General features: G+C 42.0%; 1 protein-coding gene and 1 non-coding gene across 10 annotated transcripts in view; both read left to right on the plus strand.

The window, feature by feature from the left end:
• The first annotated feature begins 7,091 nt into the window (after nucleotides 1-7,091).
• LOC138422051 (U6 spliceosomal RNA) lies at nucleotides 7,092-7,198 on the plus strand. Its single transcript, XR_011249722.1, has one exon. It is a non-coding gene; the product is annotated as a U6 spliceosomal RNA (small nuclear RNA).
• A 5,055-nt stretch (nucleotides 7,199-12,253) lies between these two features.
• Nucleotides 12,254-12,605, plus strand: part of PRKAA1 (protein kinase AMP-activated catalytic subunit alpha 1) — a 28,365-nt gene continuing 28,013 nt past the window's right edge. For 4 of the 9 annotated variants that reach the window (XM_069555817.1, XM_069555819.1, XM_069555816.1 and 1 more), the window contains exon 1: nucleotides 12,375-12,504. Coding sequence is in view for 1 of the 9 variants with exons in the window: in XM_069555813.1 (XP_069411914.1) it covers nucleotides 12,378-12,504 (127 nt within the window). In the remaining 8 variants the exon portion in view is untranslated. Of the gene's footprint in view, nucleotides 12,505-12,605 lie in introns of all 9 variants that reach the window. The other 5 variants (XM_069555813.1, XM_069555815.1, XM_069555814.1 and 2 more) reach the window with 5 other exon arrangements.

The raw sequence follows: 12,605 nt of genomic DNA on the forward strand, positions 1-12,605 counted from the left end.
TGTAGGCAGATTCTTTACCCACTGAGTATGTCTGTTGAGTTACTAAGTCCTATACAACTTTGCCCTATGGATTGCAGCACACCAGGCTTCCCTGTCCTTAACCATCTCCCAGAGTTTGCTTAAATTCATGCCCATTGAGTGGATGATGTCATCCAATCGTCTCATCCTCTGTCATCCCCTTCTGCCCTCAATCTTGACCATCATCAGGGTCTTTACCAGTGAGTTGGCTCTTAGCATCAGGTGGCCAGAGTATTTTGAGCTTCAGCATCAGCCCTGCCAATGAATATACAGGGTTGATTTCCTTTAGGATTTGATCTTGCAGTCTAAAGTCCAGGAGTCTTCCAGCACCACAATTCAAAAGCATCAGTTCTTCAGTGCTCAGCCTTCTTTATGGTCTAGCTCACATCTGTACATGGTGGTGGTGCAGTTGCTAAGTCACGTCCGACTCTTACAACCCTGTAGACTACAACCTGTGAGGCTCCTCTGGTCCATGGGATTCTCCAGGCAAGAATATTAGAGTGGGTTGCCAGTTCCTTCTCCAGGGGATCTTCCCTACCAAGGGTTTGGACCTGAGTCTCTTGCACTGCAGGCAGATTCTCTACTGACTAAGCTATGAGGGAAGAGGCATAGCTTTTGACTATGCAGACCTTTGTTAGCAAACTGATGTGTTTGCTTTTTAATGTGCTGTCTAGGTTTGTTGTAGCTTTCCTTCCAAGGAGCAAGCATCTTCTCTGTCTGATTTGACACTTTCCAGCCCACTGAGAGCCCTAACCATTGGACTGCCAGGGTATTCACAGCCCTAATCTTAAATGCTAAATTTGTATAGTTCTGGAAAAGACATCTATCTAGCACATGTACAAGGTGTGTGATTTGCTCTCAGAAAATGTTTAAAATGATCTGAACTCTATAGTTATTATGTGGAGATAATTAAGTCCTTTAGGGGAAAGATCTTTTCCCTGTAAGTTAGAGCAGGTGGAAGAGGTGACCAAGGAGGAAGCAAATGGATACCAGGTGACAAATGGTACTGTTTCAGAAACATCACCGTCTTGGGCAAATGGGAGGAGGGAAGGCTTGTCAGTAAATGGTTCATCCAGCTCAGAGTGGAAAGGGCAGAGAGCAGAAACTGTTCATGGTCCCTGTGTTGCAGGGGAGCAGCCCTCAAAGAAGTAGCTCCCCAGGGCAGGAGAGACAGAAGCAGGAAGCCTCAGAAGGAAGTACTGTCCAATTAGGGATGACTCTGGAGAGAAGCCTCTGGGAAAAGATGCCTCTGAGGGAGCACAGCATGGTGCTCTGCGTTTAGAGTTGCAGGAGGCTTGAGATGGTGTAATTAAATTTCCTTATTTTAGAGAGGAACAAACTAAGGCACAGATTTATTGTAGATATATATATATTTCTTTGCTAATAAGGATTCTGACAACAGCGAGTGTTAGAATGCGCTACAATGTAAGGTTCCTTCTGTGGAAATTTGTCTTTATTAAATAGAACCCTAATTCATCTATAGCCTAGACGTGGAAACAGTGCTAATCATACCTCATATAGTACAGAGATCTAAGATAGCACTCACATACATGACTAGCTCTGGATTCTCTTTAAAGATAATAGCAAGCCATTTTCTGGTCATCTTAGAGCAAATCTGCCCTAATCTGATTCCTCCTCTTCTCCCAAGGAAGTCTTATGAGAATATACTATTGGAGTAAAATTCTCAATAGTTTAAAATTTTGAACAGTATTAAATTTTGAGTAAATTTCATATTCTTCAGAGACAGCTCTTCAAACCTGCATAGGTGAACTCTAGGCAGATTTTATCACACTGTGCCTTCTGGTATTTTTCAATTACTTGGCATTTAGATCAATTATAAAATTTAGTTGAAGATGCAAGCATAGACAGGAATTTAGTATTTGCAAAATAAAAACCAGCTACTGCTCAAAACATAATTATGTATAAATACCAGAAATAACCCATAGTGAATTAAATACAAGCATCCAATTAAAATAGCTGGTATATCAGTGATGGGTCAATGAGGAGACAGAAGTCAGATAGTAGACTTGAACAGGAAAAGATTAAGGGATTAAGGTAATAAGGGACTGGTAAGGAAAAACTAAAGTGAACTCTATAGGAAGAGCAGAAAGCAGCAGCAGTCACTTCCCCTAGAGCTGAGATAAAGCACCCAAGGAAGAGGCCTCCTCAACCCCCGGAGTTTAGAGCCAGATGTTGGAGAAGGTGCAGCATAGTTCACTGGATATTGAAATGTCTTGTTTCTGGGACTTGATGGGAAGCCACCAGAGGCATGACTCAGGAAATCATTTCTGAGGATGTGCCTTGCCTAACAATGTTTTGAAGCTGCCTGAAGGGAAAGCTTCTGGAAGGCCTTTTGTAAAAGTCAACCATAATGTACATAATCCAATAAGTCACTTAGAGCATTCTCCATATTAAAACTTCAGAGTCAAGTAATCTAGAAGCATTTCAATAAAAACAAAATATACTAGAATTAGGGCTTCTCTGATGGCTCAGACGGTAAAGAATCTGCAATGCAGGAGACCTGGGTTCCATCCCTGGTTCAGGAAGATTCCCTGAGAAAGGAATGGCTACCCACTCAGTATTCTTGTCTGGAGAACTGCATGGACAGCGGAGCCTGGCAGACTACAGTCCATGGGGTTACAGAGTTAGAACAAATTCCTAATATAAAAAACTCCCAATCCCAAATAGAATCAACTTAATTTTTTAAATTAAACACTATACAGTTCATGATGTACTTGAATTTAATTGTATTTCATTTTATATGAGAAATAATATGAGAATTAGTAATTTCACATAATAATCATGTAAGAAATAATATTCCTTAACTAAAAAGTAATCAGGTCTTTAACTTATGTAATTCATTAGTTATTAAAGAATCCACCAAAGCATATAACAGCTCAGTTCTTTATATCCTCAATACATTTAATGTAACTTAGTAAATCTCTACCATATTAAGATTCTTTTAGAAAGTGTAAACTATCTCAAAATATTTGGGGACCTCCCTGGTGGTCCAGTGGTTAAGAATCTGCCTTCCAATGCAGGGGACGAAGGACTGATTCTTGGTCTGGGAACTAAGATCCCACATGCCTTGGAGCAACTAGGCCCCCGGGACACAACTAGAGAGAAATCCAAGGGCTGCAAAGAAAGATCACGTGTGTCACAACTGAGACCTTGATGCAGCCAAATTAAGTATTTTAAAAGTATCTCAAAATATTTGAAGAAAAATATTTTAAGATGGAGACCAATATACTTTACATTTTAAAAATAGTTTATATTTCCCTGTTTCAAAAGCATTTAAGGGTGACAGAAAAGATACAGATGAACTTTAGTGGAAATTGCTAAGGGAAAGAGCCAGTTTGAAAATACTACATGCTCTGAGTCCAATTGTATGATATTCTGAAACAGACGAAATTATAGAGACAGGAAAAAGGATGGTTGAATATGTGAAGCAACAGGACAATTTTTAGGGTACTGAAACTATCTGTATGATATGGTAATAGTGGACACACAAAAAAGTGGACACATGACACTGTTAAAACCCACAAAAATTTATAGCACAGAGTGAACCTTTTTTTAAAAACATTTTATGGACTTCACTGGTCTTCCTTGCTCACGACTTTCTCCAGCTGCAGAAAGCAGGGCTACTCTTCACTGAGATGCACAGGCTTCTCATTCTGGCGCTTCTCTCGTTGCAGAGCATGGGCTCTAGGGTGTGCAGGCTTAGTTGTCCTGCTGCATGTGGGTTCTTCCCGGAGCAGGGATCAAACCCGTGTCCCCTGCATTGGCAGGCAGACTCTTACTTTTTCGGCTGTGCAAGGTCTTCGCTGCTGCACAGGCTTTCTCTAGTTGTGGAGAGCAGGGGCCACTCTGCAGTGCGTGAGCTGCTGCTTATGGTGGCTTCTGTTGCAGAACACAGGCTGTAGGGCACACGGGCTTCAGTAGCTGCAGCTCCCGGGCTCTGGAGCACGGGCTCAATAGTTGTGGCACATGGGCTTAGTTGCCCTGCAGCATGTGAGCTCTTCCCAGTTCAAGGATGGAACCTGTGTCTCCTGCCTTGGCAGGCAGATTTTCTTAACCACTGCACCACCCGGAAAGTCCCAGAGTGAATCTTAGTGTATGTAAATTTATTTGGGAAGTTGCAGTATATGGCCTAATATTAAGGCTCAATATTATGTGTTGCCTTAATAGTTATATTACCTGGTAAAACTGGAAGGGCCTAGAATGGCTTAACTGTATGTCCTTCTCCTCAGTCTTCCCATAAATTAGTTCCTCTAGCTAAATCTCTAGCTATCCTTATTGAAGGGACCAGGCACAGTCAGTGCTAGTCCCTGAGAAGTAGGTTTCAGTTCCCTGCCAACTTGTGGAACTATTCAACCATATTCTTAATATCCAAATCAAATAATCATATTCTTCACAGGAACCGGGGGCACCATGCCCTCTTGGTACTACAAATCTGCCTTCCATAGCCTCTGGTTGTTTCTTCTCTTCTTGAGTGTGACTTCCCTGTGGCCCTGAGTGGTATTGTGGTGTCCATGGCTACAAGTATATGTGACCACAGACTGATGTTGATATCATCTGTCCTGTGTCAGGAGCTGCTTGCCTACTCCTATAGCCTAGGGAGGGAACTCCTTTCTCACCAACAGGGTGAATAGGAGGCAATTAATAGGGGGACCTGAGGATGGACTGCAGATTGTGACAACATAATCTATGTGTATTATACACATATGAAATCACCTCACTGAAGAGGGTAGAGAAATAGGTGATTATCTAAGGAAATGGTAAAGGTCAAAATTACCATCTGGAAGGGACTTCCCTGGTGCTCCAGGGACTAAGACTTGAAAATGAGTGAAGCCTATAAAACTAAAGACAAAAGGAACTGCATATAAGCACTGGATTCAAATAGATAAAATTGTTATCCACAGGGGTAAGATTAATAATTCTGATACTTCCATAAATGTAAACTCAAACTGAGCAATTAGGTAAATGGATATTAGAAAATGAAAGCTAAGTTTCTTAGTGTTGGAGCAGGAGTTTACAGATAAGCAAAGGGAAAGGCTAGAATAATCTAGGCAGCAACCAATTAAGAGTTGTTTGTATGGATCAGTATGAAGTCATGTTTAGCTTAATATAGATAGGGATGATTCTACCCAGAGAAACAGAGATATTGGTATATTTATTAGTTAAAATACACACATATTTCTTTGCTCTGTCAGCTGAGAGAGTCTCAGTTCTGTTCAGTCACTCAGTCGTGTCCGACTCTGCTACCCCATGGACTGTAGCACGCCAGGCCTCCCTGTCCATCACCTACTCCCAGAATTTACCCAAACTCTAGAAACAATTATATTCCAAACAGCAAATTTTGGTTTCTAATATCACTCTCCAATAAAAGTAACAAGGACACCTTTGAGAAATGACTGATCCTAGGACCAGGACAGGACAAGTTGAGCAGCTTGTAGTGTCAGAAAGTGACAAAAAAAGAATAAAAACTACATTGATGGAGGCATATCAAAGGGATACAGGAGCCAACTGAAAGGGCACCCAATGACCAAAGCTGGAACAATCTGAACAATGAAATGAAGGTGTATCAGATTATAACTTGGTGTATAAAAAATAAATATTCATGAGTCCATACTGCTATAAGCAAATGACACATCCTACCCACCCCACTAAATGCATGCTTAGCTGGCCTGTGAACTGCTGCCTAAAAAGTTAGGGTCTGGTAACCACAGGGTCCTTGTTTCCTGGGATATCCAGCTGTCCTCTTTCTCTGCCTTTCCACTTAAATTCTGAATCAATTTTTCAAGAATACTGTTTTGAAGGAGACCAAATTACTAGTACAAATAGCCCAATTATTAGCCTATTCAAGGCATCCACATGTCATCAACCCCTTTTATTACCAAACTTAGTAAAAACAAATCTTAACAGTGACCAGAAATAGTCCGTGATTTCTCTCTCTGATAGTCTCGGCTGATGCAAGGGCACAGTTTAGATGATCAGCCTACTCTTCGTGCAATGATCCAAGGCCATTATTTCCCTTAACTGATAAGAACAGGGCAGCAAAGAGTTTGGAGTTACATTGTTTTGGTGAATGACTATTCTTTGTGCTACTGATCATGGACAGATCCACATGCCTGATACTCAGTAAATCAACTGAGGGGTGGGCAGGGTTGACAGCTTCTTATTAAAAGTAAGGAACCCATCCAGGACTAAGCAAGCACAGTTACCTAGAGATAGACCGAGGGGGTCCTTGTGAACAGTGCTAAAATTTTCTCTAGAAAACAGCTCTGGGCCTATTTCAACACAGGTGATTGAAGGTTAAAATTCATCATCATGAGGGGGTTGCAAACATTTTAACCTAAAAATATTTCAAACCAGGAATTGGGAATTATCTACCCTAGATAAACAGGGGGACAATTATCCACAAACAAATTTTAATCACTGTAATTTCCTGGAGAAGTCTAACTTTATGACTATTTTTTCCCTATTTCTTTCATAGGCTCATATTGCTTCTGGATCTTCTTAAGTATTCATGTTTTCTAAGTAAATGTCCTGTCCTTGGGTCCCTTAACTCCACAACTTGGAGAGATCGCACCCAAATTCCCTGCCCTACTATGCCATTTGGTTGATGAGGACATCCAATCCGTATCTCTAGACCGACCTTTCTTTGGGCTAGTGGACCTGTATTACCAGTGTATTTCTGGATACCTTTTGTGACTGTCTCTCAGATGCCTTGATGTTATAGACAGAATTTATTATTTCTGTTGAACCTCCAGTCCCCACCCTCCTGCAAACCTCTCCAGAAACCTGGGAGGTTAGTGTGGGCTCTCTGTATCTTGCTAATTTCATATCTAAATAGGTCTTGAGTTTTTCCTTCACATATGTGGTGCCTGTGTCATCATTTCTTCACTAGATGATTGCAAGTCTCTTGTTTTACCACACTTCCGTCTCGCTCTTCTGCAATCTATCCTCCGTACTAATGTGAGTCAAAAACATTTTTCTAACAGTTGATTTTTTTTCTGACTCTAATACATGCTTGAAGTTTAAAGCCAAAACATTATACAAGAGTACATAGGGTGCTCGCTTCGGCAGCACATATACTAAAATTGGAACGATACAGAGAAGATTAGCATGGCCCCTGCGCAAGGATGACACGCAAATTCGTGAAGCGTTCCATATTTTTAATTTAAAAAATAAAAAACTAAAAAAAAAAAAAAAAAATGATGCTAGTAAAAAAAAAAAAAAAAAAAGAGTACATAGGGCAAAGTTTACACTTTGCACCTGACTCTAAGTCACCCAGTTTGCCTTCCCAAAGGCACCCAAAGCTATCAATTCCTTTGGTAAAGAATGTATTTATTTCTCAAATGCACCTACATTGAGACTCCTGGTGGTCCAGTGGTTGGGATTCTGCTTCCGTTGCAGGTGGCAGGAGAACTAAGACCCTGAATGGCATGCTGTGCAGCCAAAAATAAATAAGATGCATCTGCGTCACATCTGCCCTTGGCTCACCACTGTCTGTAAGAAAATGGTGACACTGAGAAGCACAGTCCCTCAGGATTCTGTCCTGTTTCTCATTCCTTTTAGCCATTCCCTCTATCAATCCAGATTTTGTCCCCTGTAAACATTTTTCTTCTCTAAAAAGTCTAAGGTTTCCTTCCGTCTGTGATTTTGCATATCCTTTCTCCCACCAGGGTTGCCTTCTCCAAGTTCCTTCATCCCCATGCCATCCTTTTATTTTGAGTACAGAGTACCACCTGTTAATACTTCTCTAAATATATTCAAGTTCAAAAGACTGAACCTCCACAGATAAAGGTTATACTGTCCTCTCACGAAGCCATTTTAGGACCATATATATGTGTGTGTATGTTTGTGTGTGTGTGTGTGTATACACACACGTATATAATTATAGCACCTATCACACTGCTTGGCCATGTTAAAAGCAGTACTGCAGGTTCCTTTGTTTTCTGAGTCCTCAGAGTCAATTTGCCTAATACATAGTTGTTGTTTAACAAATAATGAATATTAGTTACAATGTAACTGCAACTAAGGAAATATTAGGCTGCATTACTAGCACAGTACTTAAAATTTTTAGTTCTGGACACCATGTATACAGATAGACACTAAGGAAGAGTACTATCTCTCTGACAGTATAGTGTAAAATGTATTAAGAAGAGGTGGAAAGAATACACAGAAGAACTATCCAAAAAAGATCTTCATGACCCAGATAACAATGATGGTGTGATCACTCACCTAGAGCCAGACATCCTGGAATGAGAAGTCAAGTGGGCCTTAGGAAGCATCACTATGAACAAAGCTAGTGGAGGTGATGAATTCCAGTTGAGCTATTTCAAATCCTGAAAGATGATGCTGTGAAAGTGCTGCACTCAGTGTGTCGGCAAATTTGGAAAACTCAGCAGTGGCCACAGGACTGGAAAAGGTCAGTTTTCATTCCAATTCCAAAGAAAGGCAATGCCAAGGAATGTTCAAACTACCACACAATTGCACTCATCTCACATGCTAGCAAAGTAATGCTAAAAATTCTCCAAGTCAGGCTTCAACAGTACGTGAACCATGAACTTCCAGATGTTCAAGCTGGTTTTAGAAAAGGCAAAAGAACCAGAGATCAAATTGCCAACATCCGCTGGATCATTGAAAAAGCAAAAGAGTTCCAGAAAATCATCTACTTTTGCATTACTGACTATGCCAAAGCTTTTGCATGGATCACAACAAATTGTGGAAAATTCTTAGAGATGGGAATATCAGACCATTATACCTGCCTCCTGTAATAATCTGTATGTAGGTCAAGAAGCAACAGTTAGAACTGGACATGGAACAACAGACTGGTTCCAAATCAGGAAAGGAGTACATCAAGGCTGTAGATTGTCACCCTGTTTATTTAACTTATATGCAGATTACATCATGCTAAATGCCAGGCTGAATGAAGTACAAGCTGGAATCAAGATTGCCACGAGAAATATCAATAACCTCAGATATGCAGATGACACCACCCTTACGGCAGAAAGCGAAGAAGTAAAGAGCCTCTTGATGAAAGTGAAAGAGGAGAATGGAAAAGTTGGCTTAAAACTCAACATTCAGAAAACTAAGATCATAGCATTTGGTCCTATCACTTCATGGCAAATAGATGGGTAAACAATGGAAAACAGTGACAGACTTTATTTTGGGGGGCTCCAAAATCACTGCAGATGGTGACTGTAGTCATGAAATTAAAAGATGCTTGCTCCTTGGAAGAAAAGCTATGACAGACCTAGATAGCATATTAAAAAGCAGAGACATCAGTTTGCCAACAAAGGTCTGTCTAGTCAAAGCTATGGTTTTTCCAGTGGTCATGTATGGATGTGAGTTGGACTATAAAGCTGAGCGCTGAAGAATTAATGCTTTTGAACTGTGGAGTTGGAGAAGACTCTTGAGAGTCCCCTGGACTGCAAGGAGATCCATTCTAAAGGAAATGAGTCCTGAATATTCATTGGAAGGACAGATGCTGAAGCTGAAACTCCAATACTTTGGCCACCTTATGTTAAGAACCAACTCATTTGAAAAGACCCTGATGCTGGTAAAGATTGAAGGTGGGAGAAGGGAATGACAGAGGATGAGATGGTTGGATGGCATCACCAACGTGATAGACATGAGTTTGAGCAGGCTCCAGGACTTGGTGATGGACAGGGAAGCCTGGCATGCTGCAGTCAATGGGGTGGCAAAGGGTCAGATACAATTGAATGACTGAACTGAACTGAACACTGTAATGGCCTTAAGAAGAAAAGACTAGGACGATACACAGCTCCCTTAGAATCTGAAGGACTAAAGAGGAAACATCTGACAACTAGTGAGTTTTCCCATGAGACCCAAGATTCTCCACCACAGTTGTTCACCACAGATTGTCTTCATCATTGCTGAAATCTACTGTAACTTATTTGCATTAATAGAAGTGGATGAACTGAAGTTTGAAAACAATTTACTTCCCCCCTCCTCTTAAACTAGGCTGGATTCTAGGTTTCTTCTACAAAGTCACTCCTGCCCACTTATATTAAAATATACTTTGTTGAGATAGGGGTACAATTGATGGGTCTGGAAGCTGGGCATAAGTCCCAGTTTACCTTATCTTTACTTCCACCCTGGAAGAAAGATGAGCTTGTGAATATTATTTATTGTGAGGTTGGGAGGATAGAGTCCAGAGTAGGGACCATGACTTTTCATTTTGTGTCTACCTAGTGTCTAGGTGGAAGGAAATGTGACAAAAACTTTTAAAAAGGACTGAAGGAAACAGAAAAACCAAGGGAATAAAGGAAGTTTATTATTTGCTTTCTTAGAAACTGCTGACTTAATTTGGTTTTTAACTCAGATAAGGGGGGAAAAAGCCATCAAGAAAAGCTGCTTAAAAAGACTGTGGGAGAGTGGATGAGTTCTAAGTTCCTATTCAATTCTTTGATCTATAAGTTTTATTTACCTAACAATACCTTTAAGTGATTAATGGCATTTAATGAATATGTATTAAATAGAATCATAATCTAAAATAACAGTTCATTTAGCAGAAATGAACTGTTTCTGCTAAAAGCTGAACTGATAGTTTTGTGAAGACAGTAGTAACAGGTTTGCAAAATGCAGCTTCAGACTGCTCCCTTGCTGGATGATGCTCTGTGGCTTAACTGGCCTGGTACAGGGCTGAGGTACCTTGCAATTTTTTTTCCTTTCAGATTAAAAGAAATCACAGAACCTTGCTGGGCTAACTTCTAGACAAGACTCAAATTTAAAGTAATTTATTGGGGGTGGGTTAAAGGGGCTTTTTTGTTTTAGTTTTTTTCTAAGAGAATCCAGAGTGCTATTTCTGTTTTGTAGAGACCACAAAAGCCAGAGCTGCAGAAACTCAAAATTCAAACAGATAAAGGTGAAGAAAGGAGAGAGGAAACATTACAACAATAACCTATGCTTCCCTCCCAGTATGTCAGTAATGAAAGATTTCTTAACTTTTTGGCTCTTCAAACTATACTGCAGTCAATACTACAGTAGGAACTGATTTATCCAAGATTAGTTGTTAATGTCTTCTGATTATGTGATGTAATTCTAAGCTCAAAGGCTTTTTTGCCTCCTCTGCAGTACCTTGCTTGGAACAAAGCTTTGCTTAATGCACATTACCTTGATTTCATCAAATATATAAAAACCAGAACAGTTGAGTAACTTTTATTGGGAAGGAAAAATAACTTTTATTATTTTTTTAACATGATTTTCATGAAGAGGCCAACTCTTTGCCCATTGATACCTGTCCAAATGCTATGACACTGCAAAACTGAGATCACATAAATTGGTTTGTTTGCCCATTTAATTTTGCCCATGATGCAGGAATATAATTGGGTAACACCCTTAAAATCCTACTGCAAATAAGCATACTTTCTCTACTCCCCCTGTGATATGCCATGAACCCATTTGTATAGACTTTTACTCACTGAAAGTACAATAAATATTTGTCGATTGATTTGGTTGATGCAACTGTAAGCCTTGTTTTCAGTTCAAAGTCTACATTTTACTGACTATCTAAAAATACTAACTCCTGTACATCCAATGTCTGGATAATATCCTGCTTCCCGAACACACACCCATTCACCCACCCCAACCCGCTCCTCGCAACGGAGCTTGTTGTGGGGATGTTTCAGGAGGGTATTCAGCAGGAGGAAAGACCGACAGCGCTATAGGAGCTGTCGAGGTGCTCTATAGCAGCTTTCTGGCTCAGAAAAGGGCAGCGCGCGTGTATGTGTGTGTGTGTGGGGGGGGGGGGGGCGTGGAGAAAAAGGAAACTTCGTCAAAGATACAAGTGACAACTCCCAATGGCGTCTAGCTAGATTCCGATCCGAAGCGGAAAAATGAAAAGGTTAGAAAATACTGGCAAGGTGGTGTCTCTAGCCATATTTAAATTCACGCTGTACTAGTAACAAGCCACATTATCTGCCTTACCCAAGCAAGCCCATCTTCCCTCTTGGAGTCGGGAGAGCGGTCCCCACGAGGCCGGAGTAATAACTAGGGGAGCCTACTGTGTGCGTAGACTTCGCCAGAGGAAAGGAGCCGAGGGGCTCCGGCCCTCCTCAGCAATCCAGGAAACCCCCTCCCGCGCGCAGGTGGGCGGGCGCCCCTGGCCACGCGGAGGCAGAGCGAGGAAAGGGGTACCGGTGGCCCTCCCAGCGACCCCCGCCAGTCCCGCCAGGGGGAGCGTCTGCGCCCGACGGCCGGCGGCTGGGACCCGGCGGGCGGTGCAGGGCGGCGGCTCGGCGGCGCGGCTCCCCGCCCGCGTCCCCACCCCCTCCCCGCCCGCCCCCGGCGCGGCCCTGCCCGCCCCCTCCGCCCCCTCCCGCGGCGCCATGCGCAGACTCAGTTCCTGGAGAAAGATGGCGACAGCCGAGAAGCAGAAACACGACGGGCGGGTGAAGATCGGTCACTACATCCTAGGGGATACGCTGGGGGTCGGGACCTTCGGCAAAGTGAAGGGTGAGGACCCCCGGGGCAAGGCTCGGCCCCCCGCCCAGGATCCAGGAGATTTCCGCCTTTCGCACCTCTTCATCCTCCCCCGCCCCTTGCGTTCCTGGTCT

Source organism: Ovis canadensis, chromosome 16 (genome assembly GCF_042477335.2).
Source record: "Ovis canadensis isolate MfBH-ARS-UI-01 breed Bighorn chromosome 16, ARS-UI_OviCan_v2, whole genome shotgun sequence".
Lineage (NCBI taxonomy): Eukaryota > Metazoa > Chordata > Mammalia > Artiodactyla > Bovidae > Ovis > Ovis canadensis.